The sequence below is a fragment of the Patiria miniata genome, unplaced genomic scaffold (genome assembly GCF_015706575.1).
Source record: "Patiria miniata isolate m_02_andy unplaced genomic scaffold, ASM1570657v1 HiC_scaffold_5, whole genome shotgun sequence".
In the NCBI taxonomy this organism is placed as follows: domain Eukaryota; kingdom Metazoa; phylum Echinodermata; class Asteroidea; order Valvatida; family Asterinidae; genus Patiria; species Patiria miniata.
The window spans coordinates 6,424,284-6,443,248 of NW_024037072.1; the positions used below are offsets into that span (position 1 = coordinate 6,424,284).

The 18,965-nt window shown below is 41.2% G+C and overlaps 1 protein-coding gene across 1 annotated transcript; it reads right to left on the minus strand.

Moving 5' to 3' along the window:
- Window positions 1-852: 852 nt before the first annotated feature.
- On the minus strand, window positions 853-18,883 carry LOC119742102 (glutamate receptor ionotropic, NMDA 1-like). Its single transcript, XM_038218125.1, has 17 exons — window positions 18,475-18,883; window positions 17,546-17,674; window positions 13,063-13,242; window positions 11,694-11,794; window positions 10,759-11,058; window positions 9,788-10,019; window positions 8,661-8,763; window positions 7,982-8,100; window positions 7,461-7,625; window positions 7,020-7,245; window positions 6,609-6,757; window positions 5,960-6,117; window positions 5,177-5,318; window positions 4,297-4,426; window positions 3,143-3,288; window positions 2,393-2,495; window positions 853-1,850 (listed from the first exon to the last, which is right to left on the minus strand). The coding sequence occupies exons 1-17, from the start codon at window positions 18,823-18,825 to the stop codon at window positions 1,708-1,710; spliced, it is 2,877 nt and encodes a 958-aa protein (XP_038074053.1). The 5' UTR covers window positions 18,826-18,883; the 3' UTR covers window positions 853-1,707.
- Between the last annotated feature and the right edge of the window lie 82 nt (window positions 18,884-18,965).

The window sequence follows — 18,965 nt, forward strand, 5'->3', positions numbered from 1 at the left end:
ACATGTTTATACTCGACAGTACCACTGTTGCATCAATAGGCATTTTTGTACCCACGATAATTTCACAGTGATGTTTTGAAGTTAACAACATCCAGTGTACCTAATCCCATACATGTTCAATGACATAAATGCGCAGTATACAGATAAGGCTCCAGTCCAATTGCAATTTGCAAGAGGGGACAAAGTACGTCCCCCCCCCCCCCACGACATCACTGTACTTTTTCCATCATATTCTCAATGTAGCATTTTTGAGAGGGGGGACAGGGACATTCCCCCCCCCCCCCCTTTAAATTAACAGCAATATCACTTCGCGCCTCTTTTTTTAAAATTTGTTCTTTCTTTTTTTTGTGCTTTTCCAGGGCGTGGGGTGCGGGGTGGGGGGGGGGAAGGGGAATCACACATCCCTTCCCCTCTCCCCACCCCCTTCACTATTTATCATGCACCATGCTTAGTTTTTACATTTAGATCTAGCTCCTGAATAATTACCTGCCTGATAGCACTGAATACATTATATGAGCAATGAGCATTCCGCCCCCCCCCCCCCCCCCATTATACAGTTGAGCAATTACATGATTAACTGCAGCACATCCAGAGGGCCCTTTCATGCAACAGATCCCACAATATAGGCAACTGCACTTTCTTCAGTAGAGGTGAATTGCATCACAGACTGGTTTGGGTTGCAACTTCTTGTACCACACAAAGTACTTTGACCATACACAAAATAATGAGGCAGAGCTACCATTCACAGACAGTCAAACATTTTTTTTTCTTCAAATTCCACTTCCCCTGCCATGCATTTGTATGCAGGCTAGTATAAAAAAAAAAACAGATCACATTTGTGTGAACGCTGTGACTAGTCAAATTCCACCAACAGACAAAAGAGGTACTGGTACACCTGCATATCAATCACCTCCAGTCAAGTATGGCTATATCAAAATAACAAGGGAACTCTTAACTTTTAAAAACATTCACTTGATTGATTGCAACTGCTGTGGTGGCGTAGCTGAATTTGTCAGCCAGAGATCTAAGGAGGGTACTATAGTTGAGGCTATGCTGTGAAAAGGGAAAAGCTGTAGAAATTAAACCTACTGAGGAAACGTGAAACAAGACTTGTCCTTTTTCTGTTGAAGATGCCAACCATTGAACCCTGTAAGATGATTATCAAGCAACTTGAAGCAATTGCGCAGATCTGTATGATGAACCTTGGGGCATAATTGTGTGCTGGCCTGGGGGAATTGACGCTGGTTCTTGACTAACTGCATGACCTCAACTATTGAGGTAAGTTGAGGTCATGTTGTTACGAGTAGATGTGCAGGGACCAATTCTATATTTCTCTTGATGCTGGTCAATGTCATTCAAGTTGGACAAGATGCCAGTTGTAGAGGTGTGGAGGTTGACGTGCTGTTCGTTGAGGAGAAATGAGAATGTTTGGGTGAGATTTATCAGCGTCTTCCCAATGGGACAAGATACAAACTGCAGAGGCATGCCAGGCCTACGCCTGGAGGTTCACTTCTGAGCTGGTTGGATGACGGTGTTTGTTGAGGAATAAGAATGTTTGGTCAAGTTATGGAGGGGCCGTTCCTGTATCTCTTGACGATCATCATATTAACATGGAACAAGATGCAAGCTGCAGAGGCGTGCCAGGCCTAGGCTTAGAGGTTCACCTTTTAGCTGTTTGGGTGACATCCTTTACATTAAGGAGAAAGCTCAGTTGGATGACAAGCTGTTGGGTGAGGAGCAAAAAGAATCGGCTGAGGAACCCCAACGATAGGTGTTACTGGGCAGCTGAAGCATTGGAATGGTCCGATCTCTCCTGTTAATTACAGCCAGTGGGATGGCACCGTCCATCTCTGCATATCAAGGGCACAGACAAGTACATGTACTCAGAAAAACTTCCAACAATGGTCAGCTTTATTATTTTGATTAGTTGTTTAATTCTTGTAATGAAATTGGAGATCCCCCCTAAAACACCCAAGTCGCTGCACCCCACCAGCCTGAAAAAAACCCTGTAAACTTACAAGTTTTGTAATCCTCTTGAATGTCATATGAATAACCTTAAAGGTTTCTGACCCAAGATTAATTTCAACAAACCATATAAGTAGGGGTGGCCATGTAACAACTCACATTGCCTGATGTACATGTAATTCCCAGTCCTAGCTCCTCGAAATTGAATGGTTCCCGAGTCCAGGAACAGATGAAACTTGTGTGTAAATGAAAAGATATTTTCAACCACCTAACTTTACCCACCCACACCTTATACAAAAATGTTGCATTTGTGTAACATTATTTTTAGCCACTGTTGTTATCCCAGCTACATGATCATACAAATTATGTAGGATTAAGACACTTTTGATGTGGAAAAGTTCAGACTGATTGCTACTTCATTTTGGACCTTTTTCAAGAGACGATGCTCCTTGGACACCATTGCGTTTCTCCACTGGCTCGGGAGTTGGAGCCGGCACCATGTATTTGGAGCTGTTTCTCTTGCGTCTTCTCTGTACAAGGAAAAGAGTACATGTAATAATGTCAAGTCAGTTCAGTTTGGCTTGAACTTGTTCCGTGCTAAAGCTGAGCACATATTTTGCTTATACCTTGTGTTAAAGGTACATAAGTCACTTTGAGTTAGTGTTTGACATTCTGGAGTCTGGACTTTGTATTATAAAGTTGTTGCTCGATATTTTTTCTACTAGTCCATCCGCAAGGTTTTCCATAAAAAATTGATTGAAATGTCTTCAAAACAATTCTGCAGAATTTCAAGCAAATAGCTTTGTTACTTTTCAAGAGTTTCTTCAACAGAGCTTCTACATGTATAAATATGCAAATAAAAGTCGATTTGTCTCAGAAAATGTGCTTTGCGGATAAACACAATTTAATTGTTAAAGCCTCTGTGGTGAAAATATATTTTTTACTAGAACTGGACAACCAGCGTTAATGACTCAGAGTCAATCGCAGGGCAATATTGTCCTCCGGCTGACTGAGTCACTGATGAGTGACTTATAACTGAGACACTGATGAGGGACTCACTAATTGAGTCACTCAAGTACTGAGTCACTGAGTAAAAAAAATATATCAAAAACTCGTAATCTTGAGTATTGTTTCAAAGTTTTACCCATCCACCACTGATGGCTGAGCGTCGACTCACCCTGACGGTACCCCTCCAGTGGCTGACTGCTACCCTGGCCAGCTCTACCTGTCTCTCCTTGGTCTGCTGGTGACGTTTGTAGTGGATCTCCATACGGTTGATGACACAACCAACTAGGAAACCACCAGCCACCAATATGAAGACTCCTGATGGGATGGAAATGATACGGTAAATTTTACAGGCAATTCAAAAAGGTTTTTTTTTTTGGCTTTACTTGTTGACTTTTCTTCACCTCTGTCTTCGACCCCAAATGTCCATGACGATTTTAAACTTTGTTTTTGTTTCTCAGGAATGTGATAGTGAAAGGGTGGGTGCGCATAACGTTTTACTAAAGAAAACTTAGACTATGTACTAACAAATGTTTTCTAAAAAAAGAAAGAAAAAAAGTTTGGACTATAATAGTTTAATGTCCCCGGCTCAAATGTATTATTTCAATGACGATATATATCAGGGGTGTGAAATCTCAGCTTTAAAGCTGATTTCAGCTTCCCCCCCCCCCCCCTCACTTGCTGTGTACGAAAGTATAGGAGATTTCCAAAGTTCAACTTTTTTTACACCTTTCTCAGCTGTTTTCAACTATTTTTTTTAGTGGTCACTCACACCCCTGATATATGCAGCAGTGATCCATTGATGACTAAACAATGGGAAAGAGTGTTCCATCCTGACGCCATTTTTTTCATCGTATATAATCTCAATGAAGATATGTCATTGCAAAAATGTTGAGAAGACATGAATTTGGGGCTGAGAAACATTTCCAATTTTGTTAGGTAATGATCTCGACTCTCCATAAACTTTGTACACAACCACCGAAGTGGCGTCAGGATACCATATTTTTTTCCAACAATATATGAACAGCCATGACAAGGTGATCAGTGACAGCATCCTATTTATGGTTGCTTTCAACTATGTCTCTGTGGTGCTGATAGTATCCTATCAGATAGTGTTCCCCAGTCCATATGTTAAGGTTATAGCCTGGCTTGGGCTAGGGACCAGGGAAGATAGGGACTGGGGAAGGTAGGGACGGGGAACATAGTAGGGACGGGGAACATAGGTATGCATGCACCCCTAAAAAGATGCCTTGCAAAACTTGATCATCAATAATTACTGCTACATTAAATGCTATATCATCTGTGTGCCCTTTGAAATCTACTCGCCTCCCATGCTGGATAGTCCCAGTGTGGTCGGCTGGATAGATTTGACACCGCACTGCTTCGATGTAATCCATTTGAGGTCCAGTTCACCAATCTTACCTCTCTCGTGCAGTTCCAGGATCCGCAAAGATACCTACCGTAAAAATGTGTAACCAAAGCAAGAAACAGTTCACCATTAGCCTCTTCCCATTTAGTACCTTGTCTGCTCTTTGAGCATGTCTCTCTCCAGAGGGGTTATCCACGACCCTATTCCAGTGCTATAGACATTTAAAGAATTATCAACGTACAACTAAGGGTAGACATGCCTTATTTATCAAGTCCCAACGTTGTGTTTTCACAAACTACCCTTACTAACCCCCCAACCCCAACCCCGCCCCCTTGCGAAAAAAATCCTTAACCCCATAATGTCCCTTCTTGTGTGATAGATGCATGTATACCCTCCATCGTCATGTAAAGTAACAAAGACATTAATGGGAAAAGAAAGGGAACATATTGGGCAAGACCCAGCAATGTATTTCTTTTCCCCTCAATGTTTATTCCCCCGTCAATGTACCAAAGTGAATACGACTTGCGCACAAAATGTGTGTGAAAGACATTAGCGCGTGATTCAGCCCGTGAACCAACACGCGCGCGTACTCATTTGGTTGCACCATGGGTTGCACTACACTTTTTGGTTCTAAATGACGTCACACTTCGGAACTCCATGACCCAACGGACAATTTTTTTCGCTGTCTCCTGAAAATTAGAGTTGGGCTGGACTACTCATTAAATTTTAAATGATAATTCCCCAGTTCATATGATAGGAAGGCAAACGTTTAAACTCTGAAATCTGGTTTGAAAATAAGGGAAGTTAATTCGGCTTTAAAGCGCTGAGCCAACTCGCCTTCTGCGTCCATAGACTTCCTTTTTGAAGCCCAATACCAAACCCTGATCGTCCGAAGAGTTCGCCTACGGTGATCAGGCCACAATCACGAGACACTTCAAAGTCCAGCATGGCAGAGTCGTATATGAAGGCATCCAGTTTGCTATGATAAGTTGCAGAAAACGAAAAAAGGTTCACAATTTCACATCATGAGTGTCTCATTAATTCGTAGCCACCATGGTTCTGTTGTGAGAAAGAGGAAAACCATTGATCAGTAATTTATGGTGTGGATATCTCCTGCAATACCGGTAGTTATTTAAATGGGTCGCGAACAATGCTTTTTTACGCAACGGGGTCGTCAAAACATTTCGTTGTAACACAAATTGTGTATTGTTTGATTTCGTCTTAAGCGAATTTCTCCCCATAGAAATGTGCACAATTTTGCCGAGAAGATATGTGTTTGTTATAACCAAAACTTCGTCCTAACCGTTTTCGTAATAACGGGAGCCGACTGTAGTAAGTTTCGCAATACATGTTTAACGGTATCAACCCTGCCTTGCTTTTTAAGAGCGATAGATACTGCAAACTTTGAGTTTCCTTCAAACCAATTCTTGTGTAACAAAACAGTTTAAAAGAAATGAAGATCCCATCGTGATGATTCTAAGACCGTACCAACAAAGTTACTCAACGAGATTGGTAACTTTGTTACACTCATATACCAGTTTCGCAACTACAGACACAGCTATACAGACAGAGTGGGAGTATTTGGGAAGATAAACAGCCAGTATGGGCATGATTCGGTACCCGCTTTTCAGGTCCTCAATGGCCATATCAGCTTCCTTGTAATTGTATGTTTTCATGAAGCGATACATGGACGACAGCTCCACCTGTCGACGAAAGTACATCTCTACCGAACTTTTGCTGACGGTGGCATAGGTAAATGCTGACGATGGATTCCGCATCTGTGGACGGAAATCAAAGAATAATTTCAATTATTTTATAATTAAATCGCCAACCACAATATCAAGGCCACCAACTTGGCGGCCACAAGAAAATGATAAAAAGGGCAATAGGTAACGAAAAGAAAAAATGCGTTTGAAGTTATATAAGTTGCAGAGGAAAGCAAGGTGTTGAAATATGCTATTTCAATTATCTGCCCTTACGGCTACGAATAACAAATACTAACATGTAAAAAATTATGTATTTTATAATTTTTTTCTGTTTTGTCTGGTATTTATAGTGATTAGAAAGCGACTCTTTGGTGTTGGCTGATTGTTTTTACAAATGTACCATGGTAACTACGCATTTTAATACTAATGTCAGAAGCAATGTCCTGCTTGTTGTTCAGACATCAATGACTAGCCAAAGTCTATATTGTCTGTATTTGTCTCAACCGAAACTGCACGTAATTATGTATGCAACTTTTAATTAATTTGAAGGAAAAAAAAGGGACCTTTGCATCATTGATGCCATTAATGCGAGCCTGAGGTCGATCCAGTACGAGGTAAGCAGCAAGGTTGGCCGTGTAGGAAGCCACCATGATCATCGCGAAGCCTGCCCAGACCACTCCTAGCACCCGAGCACCGAAGCTCCGTGGTGTCCCTGTGGAAACCACAAGGGTGATGTCGTGGGTCAGATTAGCGATGAAGGAGACACCAAAATCGACTGATGGGTATATTCAATATTGGCCAGATCAATAATTTTGCGTCACCTCCGCTACAATTTCGTAATCCATTCGGGATGTAAACTACATGGTGGGAACTTTTTGAAAGTGTCTTAATCTTGATTAGTCAAAATGATCCACGGATGAGTATAACTGATTTAACTAAATTAGCCTCTTAAATTGAATACGTTGATGACTAACTTTCGCCGACTCCGCTGTTCAGTAGCACGGACCAGGAGAACCAGAGTGCCTGGGAGAGGTTGAGGGCGTCTGTCTCCTCCTCGGCGTTCCGCGGATGAGAGAAGGGACTGAACCGGTCCAGCAGATAGATGACGACAGCAATCACGTGGATGCAAACGCCAATCAGGATCCACAGGGAGATTTGGAAGGGACGCATGAATGATAGTAGGTTGGTTCCCGAGTCAGCCTTTTCGAAATGAGATCAACATATTGCCATGAATATTTTGATATTATAACAAGTAATAGGCTATATAGGCCTTAGCGACAACTGAAACCGAGACGTTGGCTCGTATAAAGTAGTGATTTTTAAATTGTTTTCCAAATTGGCAAATTAAAAATATTCTCGGATAAAGCATTGATTTAGACATGTTAGGGCAGAAAGTAGTACCAAATCCTCGTTACCTTTTTGACCAAGATTGTCAAGCCTTGGTACTTGTAGGGTTTTGAGAAGTCAATGAAACGTGCTCTCTCGTTGTTGATGGTCAAAGGAGCCATGATCATGTCAGCTTTGCCGTCCACCAGCTCACCAATCATGCCATTCCAGCGCTTCTTCTCCGTTCCGTTGACCTTGGAGAACCAAACTTGATTTCATTATTGATTTTATCAAATTTCATTTCAAGAAAAACCAATGCTATATAATGATCCCATTTAATTGGCATTAATTCAAGTTTGAAATAATTTGCCACTTTGTTCTGATCAAAACTTTTGTACCCCCGAAATGTAAATCTTTTTTTGTTTTGCTTTTCGGTTTAATCAAGTGGTACTTTCTGATGAATAGGATTTCACCTTCAATTGACGATTCAGGCTCTGGAGGATTTATTAATGGGAAAAAAAACAGGGATCACTCCATTAGTATGACTGTCTTGGTTTCAGAAAAAAAAGGTTTTTTTGCCCATGCATGAATACTGGCAACTGAAATTCACCTTTTCATAGTCACCATAGGTACCGTCCTGCACTTGGTGAAGATCGATCGTGAAATTCAGTTCCTTTGATAGAACTTGAAGAAGATCGATGCAGTAACCGTAGCAACACTGCATGCTATCTGCTCAGAAGGAAAACAAATATTCAAAGGACCTATAATGATAACCTGAGGTCTGACATAAAGCATTTTGGAGGACTTAACAAGCATTTCGAGGGCACCGTGTTTTTGAAGGGTTTAATTTTTCGACTTCACAATTGGTTCGGATGATTCTGTGTGCATATGATATAAAGCTTTTTCGTTGTTGAAATAAAAAAAATAAGACTTTTGATTTCCATTTTTATTAACGTTATTGAAATAAGACAGATTGCCTTGAGATTTGAGAACACGGCTGGAAATATCTGGAGTCTTCGGAATCAAAATTGCCACTTTGTAATGCCTATTTTTGTCGAGAAAATGACATTTTGGAACCTTGTCTTATTTGAAACTACCTTTTTAGCCATACGATTTGATGTTTTCCAGTTTACTGTTGGGTATAGGCCTATGCTAAAACTGAAATAATTGTAGTCTTACTATATCCATGTAGTTCCGTCGAAGGGACAGTTGTAATGTTGTTCACCTTATGCGTTGATTACATTATTTCTGTCAGATAAAGTTTTGATGTGGTGGTTGTCCGTACGTACCTCCGTTTGTGGCCAAGCACGGTATCGTGTCGTTCAAGCATTTCTTCGTCATTGGGTCTTGTTCGTCCACGTACACAAAGGGAGAATCCTTCATGATTACGACCTCGAACAGAAAACGAAAACGAAAAATTGGTACAATGTTATAATTATCTTCATCTCAGAGATGAACATGGGCGTCGCGAGGGGGGGGGGGCAAGGGGGGGGGGGCACTTGCCCCCCCCCCGGAAAAGCACCCAAAAAAGGAAGATAAAAAGAAAAGAAAAAGAGGCGCAAAGACAAAGTGGTGCAAATTTAATGAGTTGGGGGGGGGGAATGTCCCTGCCCCCCCCCCCCCCCCCTCTTAAACTGATAAATCGAGAATGTGTTGAGAAATACAAGCATTTTTTGGCAAAAAAAAAATTTGCCCCCCTCTAGAAAAAATCCTGGCGACGCCCATGGAGATGAATATGGCAAACATAATGCGTTTAGGTTGATAAGGTAAGGTACATCAGTAAGTAAATGTCGTTATTTTGTGAAGATTCTATAAAGAGTAAGCCCAAGGGGCACACATAAATCAGCTTTATATTATTGTTTTAGTCAGGTTGGCGTAGTACTTTCCTCGCCTGCCACCGCTGTGACCAGGGTTCGATTCCTGCCCTGGCTACAGTCATTATGAATTGGTTTTCAGTCCCTGCCTGGGTTTTTCCCAGAATATTCTTCTGGGGTTTTCCTCCCGACGTCTAAGACTGTAATTTCTTCTCATTGCCTCCTCTCTACAGGTTTCTTCAGGCTTGCTAGCTACAGTGTCTAGGGCTCCTTTGAAGAATATTTGGTCTCATTACCAGAAATAAAATAAAAATATAATAAAACTTACAAAATTTAATTTCTTTCCTGTAGCCGACACAGTAGCAAATGCTTGCTTGGTTAATCGTAATGAAACTTTTCAATTGGAATCGACTTATTGAGAGGGATCATTAATACGATTTTTTTGGTGTTACCAATTTCTTTTATAACAAAGGTTCAAGTATGGCAGAGTTGCGTTATCGCCTTGAAAAAAATCACGAAGCAAAAATTATATTTCACACTTTCTTCCTCGCATACTGGGCATCTCGAGTGCATTGCTCCTCTGGAGTGGCGAAAATACTCACTCTGAGATGAGTTTGTAGTTCGTATCCCTCGGGCTTTTCCCTCGTTCCTCCCGGCCATATGACGGAGACATGGTTGGTGGTCAGCCGTGTGTCGGACGACCAGGCCCCGATGGTTACTGGCTCCCCGCCCTGGATGTTGATGAGCTTGTACTTGGCCGACTTGCGATCTCCGTGCTTATCGAAATCGATGGCGCCCGTCGCCCCTTGAAGAACCGTGGCATCCACTAGATTTCTGATTGGAGAGTAATTGGAGCTCCAATGTACGTGTGTAAAACATGAGGATTTTGCTATTCATAAGGATTTTGGTTATGATATTCTGCAGGAGTATATAAAAAGCAGACCTAAAGATCGACATAATGTCTGCAAAGAATGTTTTTTAACAAGTGTTCTAGATTGAAAGGACGCCCAATTTGTCAATGTTCTGGGATTAACCATGATTGTGATAGGTCCATAATATTACAAGATGTCGGGCGAAGAATGTTTTTTTTTTACTGTGAATTTAGATGTAGTTGACATTGGTTGTACAATAATGTTTCCGTTATGATGATGTCAAGTGCAACACTTGCAATTTTCATCAAATTATCCAGTAACTTCTATATTGTTTACATGTTGATACTGAAACAGCACTTTGCCCTCTACTTTGCCCTCATCAAATCTCGTGCAAGTAATTCATCACAGCGATGTGTTACACGCTGTTGTGTGAAAGTGACACCACGTGGTATTTAAGACTGTCTTGTAATAACACCGTGTTATTTCAACACCGCAAATCTCGGGGTTAATCTCAAACCATACGCGGTGTTAACTTAAAATCGTACACGGTGTAAATTTTTACACCGAACACTCGAGAGTATTCACGGTATATGAATATCTGACCACAAAAAAATGTTACGATTTAAAAAAAAAACTCTGTGTAAATTAAACACCGCAGCCTCCATGTTAGTTTAACACCGAAATTTTCAATGTACATGTACCCGTAAAAGAGTTGGCCGCTGGGCCAGAGGCTGTCCCCGGAATGCCGACAGCCGGCAGGAGGCGGCATGATACCCTCGTTCTGCACGAAGCTGTGGATACCCTTGGCAATCACCCGGACCGCATCCTGGATATGTGACTTGGTGTCCGTGCCTTGCTCTAGGTACATGGCTAGCACGCCCTCCGGTGCGCCAGCCAGGGCCTCGCCCGTGATGCCTTGCTCTGTGACCAGCCAGGCGTAGCCGTTGCCCGTCATGTTCAGACGCTGCGTGTCTTGGTAGATGGTGGTGGCGTCTTTCTCGCTAGGGCATTGATAAAAGGAAAAACCGTCAGCTTTGTTAAACGCATGGGAAGGCACGGTTAAGAAAGACCATGGTCACTCGCAATGAATTTTGACTGCGGTTTTCAAAAGATGTTTTATACCAATAATGAAGGCTTGAGAACTACAACTTATGTAGGTATAATCCTGCGAAGTTCATTTAGGGCCTACTGTGAAACAGACGTCTTACAACTCAAAAACCGAGCTATCTGACTTCTGTTGACCTCTTCGAATCTGATAATAGTCCAGCTTATGAAGGTATACATCGGGGCTTTTGTGGAGAGTAGCTGATTAAAATAACTTTAAACAGATGAACGTTCGAGCTAATTCAAATAGAGGTTTAAATCACCTCTTCATTTCGTACCAATCCCAATATGGCTGACCGGTTCGAATCTGAAGGTCCATAGCTTCAGAAGATAGCACGAGGTGTCTGTGGTAAGTAGCTGATTTAATAACTGTTTACACAATGGTCAACGTTTCAGCTCATTTGATTCGACACAATCTTATTCAAGAGTTTACAGTTCAAAAATCGCCTCCTCGTTTCTTATCAATAGCGTTTCTTATCAGTTGGACGCAATGGGCAAAAAAATGAAATACTCCGATTCTGTGCTGACTTACCTAGCGTAAAGCAGCATCACTCTCGACGTGCATTTTCTTGCTTCTAGTAGAGTATCTGTCATGTTATTCGCCCCTGGCTTGTACGTGATGGACTTTTCAATCTAAAGAAAATAATTATAAAAGCAAGAATTACATTGCAGCTAGGTCCGGATCATTATATGCAAATTCAAGGGCGGATCCAACGGGGTTGGTTGATGTGGCTTACCCCCCCCCCCCACCTCACCGAGGGCCATCAGTCCTTTAATGATCGTCGCCCATCCATTTTGTTTGTCCTGGCTTGACCTATACTCTAACCCCTTCACTTACGGTGAACCAAACAAACTCCGGAAATTTCTTCGAAATACTTATATTGAAAAATAGCTCGTCTCAATCTTCGTTTCACACATCACTTTAAAAAAGAATGTCAACGCATACCTCAGACAAAATAATATGTGACAATGTAGCATTGTCCGTTTTGTGAGTTGGTGAGATGACAATGCCGCATCTTTGTCTTTGTTTTACCATAATTATTGTATCCCAACACAACAAAATATGCTAGACTTTGAAGTGACTGACATTTTCCACAAAATGGTAATTAAAATAGGAACACTCACCCTTTTTACCCACAAAATATCTGTATAGGCCTATACATCGTCGGGTCAAAGCAGAAAGGGCTTATACCATGCTTTAGGTCAATTTTTGTTTTTTGATGGTAACTGTTTACTTTCAGTACAGTCTTTATCCCAAAGAGGTTTTATGTTAATTATTCATCCAATTAAGGAGAAATTAAGAAATTTTAAAAGGACTGATACTGATCTTGTCATACAACTGGGATCAAAAAGGCCTTATAAGCTCATAAGCCTTTTTCCTTTAAACAGGCAAGACTTTCTGTTTGAAATAACTGATAATGTTGGGAAATGCAAAAAGGGCTTAAGAGCTTGTAGGACCTTTTTGCACTCACCCTTTTGTCCTTTTGTCATTTCTTTCAGTGTTATATTGAAAAGCACCAAAAGGTCTTATTTTTTTAATTAGCTGTAATTAAATAACTAAGTTACAAAAAATGGCAAGTAATACTTAACTGTTAAGTTAAAGAACCCCCTTTAACAATATGCATAATTTAAACTATTTAAATAACATTTTGCAATTTTCAAAGCAGTGTGAATCTTCAAACTCGATTATCTTGAAATAATGGAAAATGATGAATAGGGCTTATAAGTCCTTTCTGCTTTGACCCGACGACATGTACATGTAATATATTGATGTCAAGATAAATGCATGTTCCTGTTTCCTTTAGCCTCTGTATTAGAGTTAACCTTTATTTAAAAAATAACACCACAGGTTCTCTTGGGGAATGAGACCCACTTTTCCTCAGAATAACAAGAAAACTCACCTTGAAGAGTTCATTGTGTTTCTGACGCTTGCGTAGCGTGCTGAGGATGGAGCGGCCATCTTGGTCGCTACTAGTGATGGTGACCACGCTGCTCCAGTCAAAATGTTCCACCAGGTCGGCCCAGACAGTGGCTTGTTGGGAGTACGGGGGGACGGTACGGAGGTAGGACTTGTGGATGTGCTGCCGCAAGTAAGGTGAAGGCAAGAGACATAAAATAATGCAGGGATCATTAAATAAAGGGTTATATTTTGAGACACTACATTTTTTTTAAATGAACACCATCTAAATGAACAGTGAGGTATGATAATTTAACCCAGCATTTTTTTGCCGTGGACCAACAATCAATAACATTTTTAACCTTGCGCAGAGTGACCTGCTGCCCTTTGGGCCCCAGGTAACCGAATTTTTTGAAAAAAAAAAGAGGGCCAATGACGGCCACCTTCCATCTAATCCTCATTCGACCCTTGCCAAATAAGCTGGTTCAATTAACTTTGCAGCCAGGGCTACACCCAGGCCGTGTCAACAAACTTTCGACCAGGCCTCCTGCCAAGTCTCATTGAAACATCAACAAAGACCTGTAACTTGACACAGTCATCTCCCTTCATAACTGCATACCACAGCCGCCAGTCAATTATCTTTCCAGCGCACTGTCTGGCAACTGTCTGGACACTGTCTGGCACGTGGCTTTTTGTTGTATTGCTATGAATAGGGTCTTGCGTAGTGCGGGAAAGTACCTGCTGCCCAAAGGGCAGCAGTTGACGAGTTGTTGCAAAGTTTTTTTGTAAACGCTGCGTAAGGTTGTGTCGTTTCTTATTACTTTTTTGTACAGGATGTTATGCGCATATAAACTATGATATTGTTAGGGTACTATACCATCCAGTTGTAGGCTTACTTGGTGTTTCGCTTTCATTCCACTACAAAAGCCTGTCTTGACTCAGACCAAAAGAGCAAAACGTAAACAGGAATTAAAAAAAATTCAAATCATGCGTGAAAGTGTTTCTTGTCTGCCATTGGCAGGGATTTGATTGCAGGGTTATCAAGGATCGGCGATGAGGTATATTGACAAAACAAGTCAGTAACTTTTAAGGAAACCCGTCAAAAATATGACCAATCTATTCATTTGTTAAGTCACAGTCATGGTGATCCCTGGTTTGCACAACACGACAACACTGCATTATGATTGGCTGACATAGTCATGTGGTTTTGGTTTCCCAGGTAGGCCTAATAGTAAGACCGCTATATCAGGTGCAAAGCAATCTATTTTCTTAGCCAAGTATAATCCTGGCGTGGCTGTCTTTGAAATTAATGATGTCCTATTATTTAGCTGGCCTGTCTGATGTATTAAGCTAATGTTATATGTTATTTGTGGGTTAATCTTTGGCCTTTCGGCATTATGGATCATTCCTTTGTATGTTATTATAAAATCATGATTTCCCACACGCCCTTGCGGCGCGGTGCGGTCAAAATGGTGGTGTAAGTTAAATTTTTCTTTGAAAATGTAGACCGTGTGAAAAAAAATGGGCTATATCACAATTTAGTATTAGTAAGATAGAATTTGCGTTGGGGAAAATTCCATATTACCAATATTTTATTATTGCGGTACCTGCTCAGTGCTACATGTACACCAGATTCGAACCAGCCAACCAATCCCGCAAGCTCGGCGGTCGAATGGTAAGACGTCTGCACTAGAAAGCAGGAAGTCGTGGGTTCGAGTCCCACCCGAGTGATTTTTTTTTCCAACTTTCACTCGGGAGGTAACACACGGAGTATACAGTGTTTATAAGTCGGTGAAGGGCAAAACCTAATACTGATCTCAACCATAATGCCCTTCACACTAGATAAAGGCGTGTATGCCTGCATGTATATGAAAGAACGACTGCTGAAATATGTTTGTCCAACTTTGTCTCCTTACTTATTATACCATATACCGTATTTGTAATTGTATGGGTTACATTGTCGGCGAATAAATTGCACAAAGGCAATATCTTATTCGGGAACCCCGGTATGCTTACGAGGCAATAACTTTAAGATGGCCATTACAGAGTCTAGAATTCTAGACATCAATGCACGTCGGATGTATGACCATTGCCCTTTTCCCCACTATCGATCGGTCGATCGCAAATAAAAAAGGGAAGGAGCTATATGTTTGCATTCATAATCACGATTCCTTGGCATTTCGCGGGAAAGTCACAGACTTACGCGCCCCCCTCCGTCAAGAATATGCGGATGAATTTTTTATGGCAATTATTTGTTTTAACGTCAAACGCTTGAGCACGCACGTGGAGCAAAATTTATTCGGTAACCGATGGAAACAGAGGGATCTTTCTAAGGCATTTATTGTATTTTGGTGATTAAGTTGGACTCGAACTTTAACTATCCCGCTGGGTTGTTTTCTTCAAATTTTCAATTTTAAAACAAATATATATAACTATTCAAATAATTTTTATATTCCAGACTCGATAAACACCTTGACTTTACTGGTCACTGGTCTGTGTACAATATTATGACTGTATAATATCCATATTAGGCCTATTTTGAAAAATTCATGAGAATATCTTCAAATTGAACAAGAAAAGACACCCCAACAGTAGTGCCCCGACATAAACAACTGCAAAGTATAAATTTCAAGTTTTGCATTATAGGAGCTTCGCATTTCTGTTCTTTTTTTCATTATTACAACTCAGGGGAATAACGCACATTGTATAACATGACAAATTGGTAAACAATGAATGAATGAATGAATTAAAGAGGCTATGTTTTGAGAGATTTTTTCATTTAATCAAAAGGGAACCGTTTCTTCGGTCTTTCCAATTTTCATGAGCCTCACCACAACCCATGATTATATCGATTCGTGTCTTTCATCAATCGAGCAGGCAAAACACGACATAACTCCCAGAGCTAATTTCTTCCATCTCGTTCAGTGTTTAATTCATCTCACAAATAAAAACAAGGACCCGGTATATACAACCTTTGTAAAGCAACCCTTCCTGATTATCATATAGTCAGGCGAGGGACAGATATGGTGGTGGGCGATTATCCCCACAGCCCCGAGGCCGTGGGGACAAATGCCCCCCCCCCCCCCTCCTCCCGGAGAAAGGTGAGTATGAGACGTACCCAAGAATAGAGAGAGAGACTGTAGGGTGACGGGTACATGGCAAGATAGGGGAGCGGGCATAGGAAATGAGGAGGAAAAGCAAATCCTCCCGAGAAGAATGCATCCGTGTAATGGACGGCCGGGATGCGTGTGTGTGGAATAAAAGGTGCATGGTTCAGTGGCATGGATGGCAGAAGGAAAATGTCTCCGCGAGACCCTTTACCAAGTGACTGTTTTTGTCATGCAGAAATAATGCTATCGAATACAGGCGTATAATTTACACGGCCCATTGATTTTTCTATGCATGGGAATTACTCATTAGGCAAGGAATGCACGCAAATCTGTTTATGAAATACTGACGGCGTGTAATAGCATTGATTTGTGGAAGAGATCGTGGAAATGCGAATGTTTGTGATGAAAGGGACATCCTTATAGTGGTCTATCGGGTGTTATAATTTCGCGCTGGTGTGGTTGTTGGACTTTAATTTGATCTGATTGTGACATTCTTTCATTCTATGTAACAAATTCACAGTGCCTTCAGCGCTTTCACAACCCCGTGATTTGTTATCAACTTGTTGTGTAATGCTCAGATACCTATAGAAGACTAATGTGATTTATTCGATCACGCTCATGTACTCCATCTTCATCATTATGTCCACTAAGCCCGATCGTGCGATACATTCTTAAAAGTTCAAGTCTTGTAATAATAATGTCTTTTTTTCTTTCAACTGAAATTGCTGTTTGCAATAGACTGAAATTGATATCTGTGTAATCATTAGAGGAAAATAAATCCACACTTCCATTTATTAAATGGAACATAATCTAAGTATTATTGCCCTCATCATTCATTCAAACAAGGAGTGGGATTCCACTCTACTAAATCGTCTGTTCCTTATTTCAGTGAGTGGTCCACTCATTGAAATAAGGAACAGACGATTTAGAGTACAAAATCACTTTAGGCCTATAAGATAGAACATTTACAACAGAGAAATATCCAAATTTCTCGCAACTTCTGTGCCGAAATATAGCTTTTACATTGAGGTTTCTGCCCGAAATGACATCACACTTTTGCTCGTGAATATGCAAATTCGCATTAGCATGAAACAAAAAGGCACCAAAATATTATACCCTTGAAAAGGCAAAACAAAAATTGAAAAAAAAAGGTGAACAGGACACAAATGTGCATTTCCAAGGATTGCATTTAAAAAAAGATACATGAGCCCTTTAATTGATATGTACTCTTTGGAAATATTAATACAGCATGTTCAGTTGCAGTCAAACTTTACATAGGCCTATATGGTACAGAAGATTGTGGTCTGTATATATTAGCATTGCAGCATGAAAAAAAAAATATGAAATTAATCTTTCAATTTCTTTTTAAAACCTTACCTTATCCGAGAAAATACACTCCCTTGCCGAGATGCCGATGACAGGTATACCGTAGAACCCGCACGTATAGGACACGGAGACCGAGGACATGTACAGCTCCGGCGAATGACCGGAAATTACGGCGTACACCTGATGGAGTCAGGGGAAATTAATCATTTCTTAATTTGTGACATCGTGTGGACCAGAAACGGCTGTAACAAAATTATGGTGACCTCGTTTTCCGCTGCTTCATTTTTTTTGTTTTTTATAGGAAACGAACATTTTAACCAGCGGGGAGAATCGCAGGGTTTCTCCGGGGAACCGGAAAGCATATTTCTAGAGGTCTTTTGAACACTTTTCATGGCGAAATAAGTATAAAACCTTTTGGAACGATTTCAGGGCATGGGCGTTGCCAGGGTTGTTTCCAGAGGGGGGCAAAGCACATTATTTCCCAAAATCCTTGTCCTTTTTTTCTAGCATATTCTCAATTTATCATTTTTCCGGGGTGGGTGGGAAACATTTGCCCATCCCATCCCCATTAACACCCCTGCGGACGCCCATGTTGTTAAATGAGCATTAGATTAACAGCAATATGACTTCGCCCATCTTTTTTGTTCTCCTTTGTTCTCCTTTTTCCGCTTTTTTTGCCCCCCCCCCCCCTTGCCCCCTCCTGGCGACGCCCATGTTTCAGGGCAACAAAACTTTCTGTAAATATTTGTTCAAGGCTGAAAAAAGGGTTCAGATAACCTTTTCAGATTTATTCATAACATGGAATTGGCTTCTGGCTGATGTAAATTCAATATTGGGTTTTGCCCATCACCGACGCAAGCTATAAGTTATATGGTCGATTGCAAGACTACTAACAAAGAGGTCGTGGGTTCGAGTCCCACCCAAGGCCAAGTAAGCTTATCAGGTAGGCCTACAAGCTTTTTAAACAAACTCTGCAATACCTGGTTTGGTATGATTTTCTCGCAGACCCTTATGGCCGACTCGATAGGGTTAGTGGTCATGACGATAGAGGTGACGTTGAGCTGATAGTTGCCCGGCAGTATCAGACTGTTATCGTTAACCTCTCGCACGGCCTCCTGCAGCGTGGCCGTGTCTTCATCCGTGCTGAGCATGGCCCCGATGCGTATCTCGGAGATGCCCGGCGCGCCGGCAGCGTGCATGACGCGGGCCAGGTGGAGGAGTAAGAGGACGCAGATCGGGAGCGGGTCGTAGTGGTGAGTCTTACGGCGATCGTGGTGATGATGTTGGTGATGGTGCTGCTGGTTCTCCACAGTCTCGGCCATGTTGAACATGTGTATTGCGGAAGTTTTAGAGATTGAACTTAAAATGGTTTCTGTAGGAAGATTTTTTTTTTAAAGATCTGTAAGGGAATATCAACAGAAAAAAAAAAAGATTTGGGCAATGGGGATGACAAAAGGGAAGAGCAAACGAT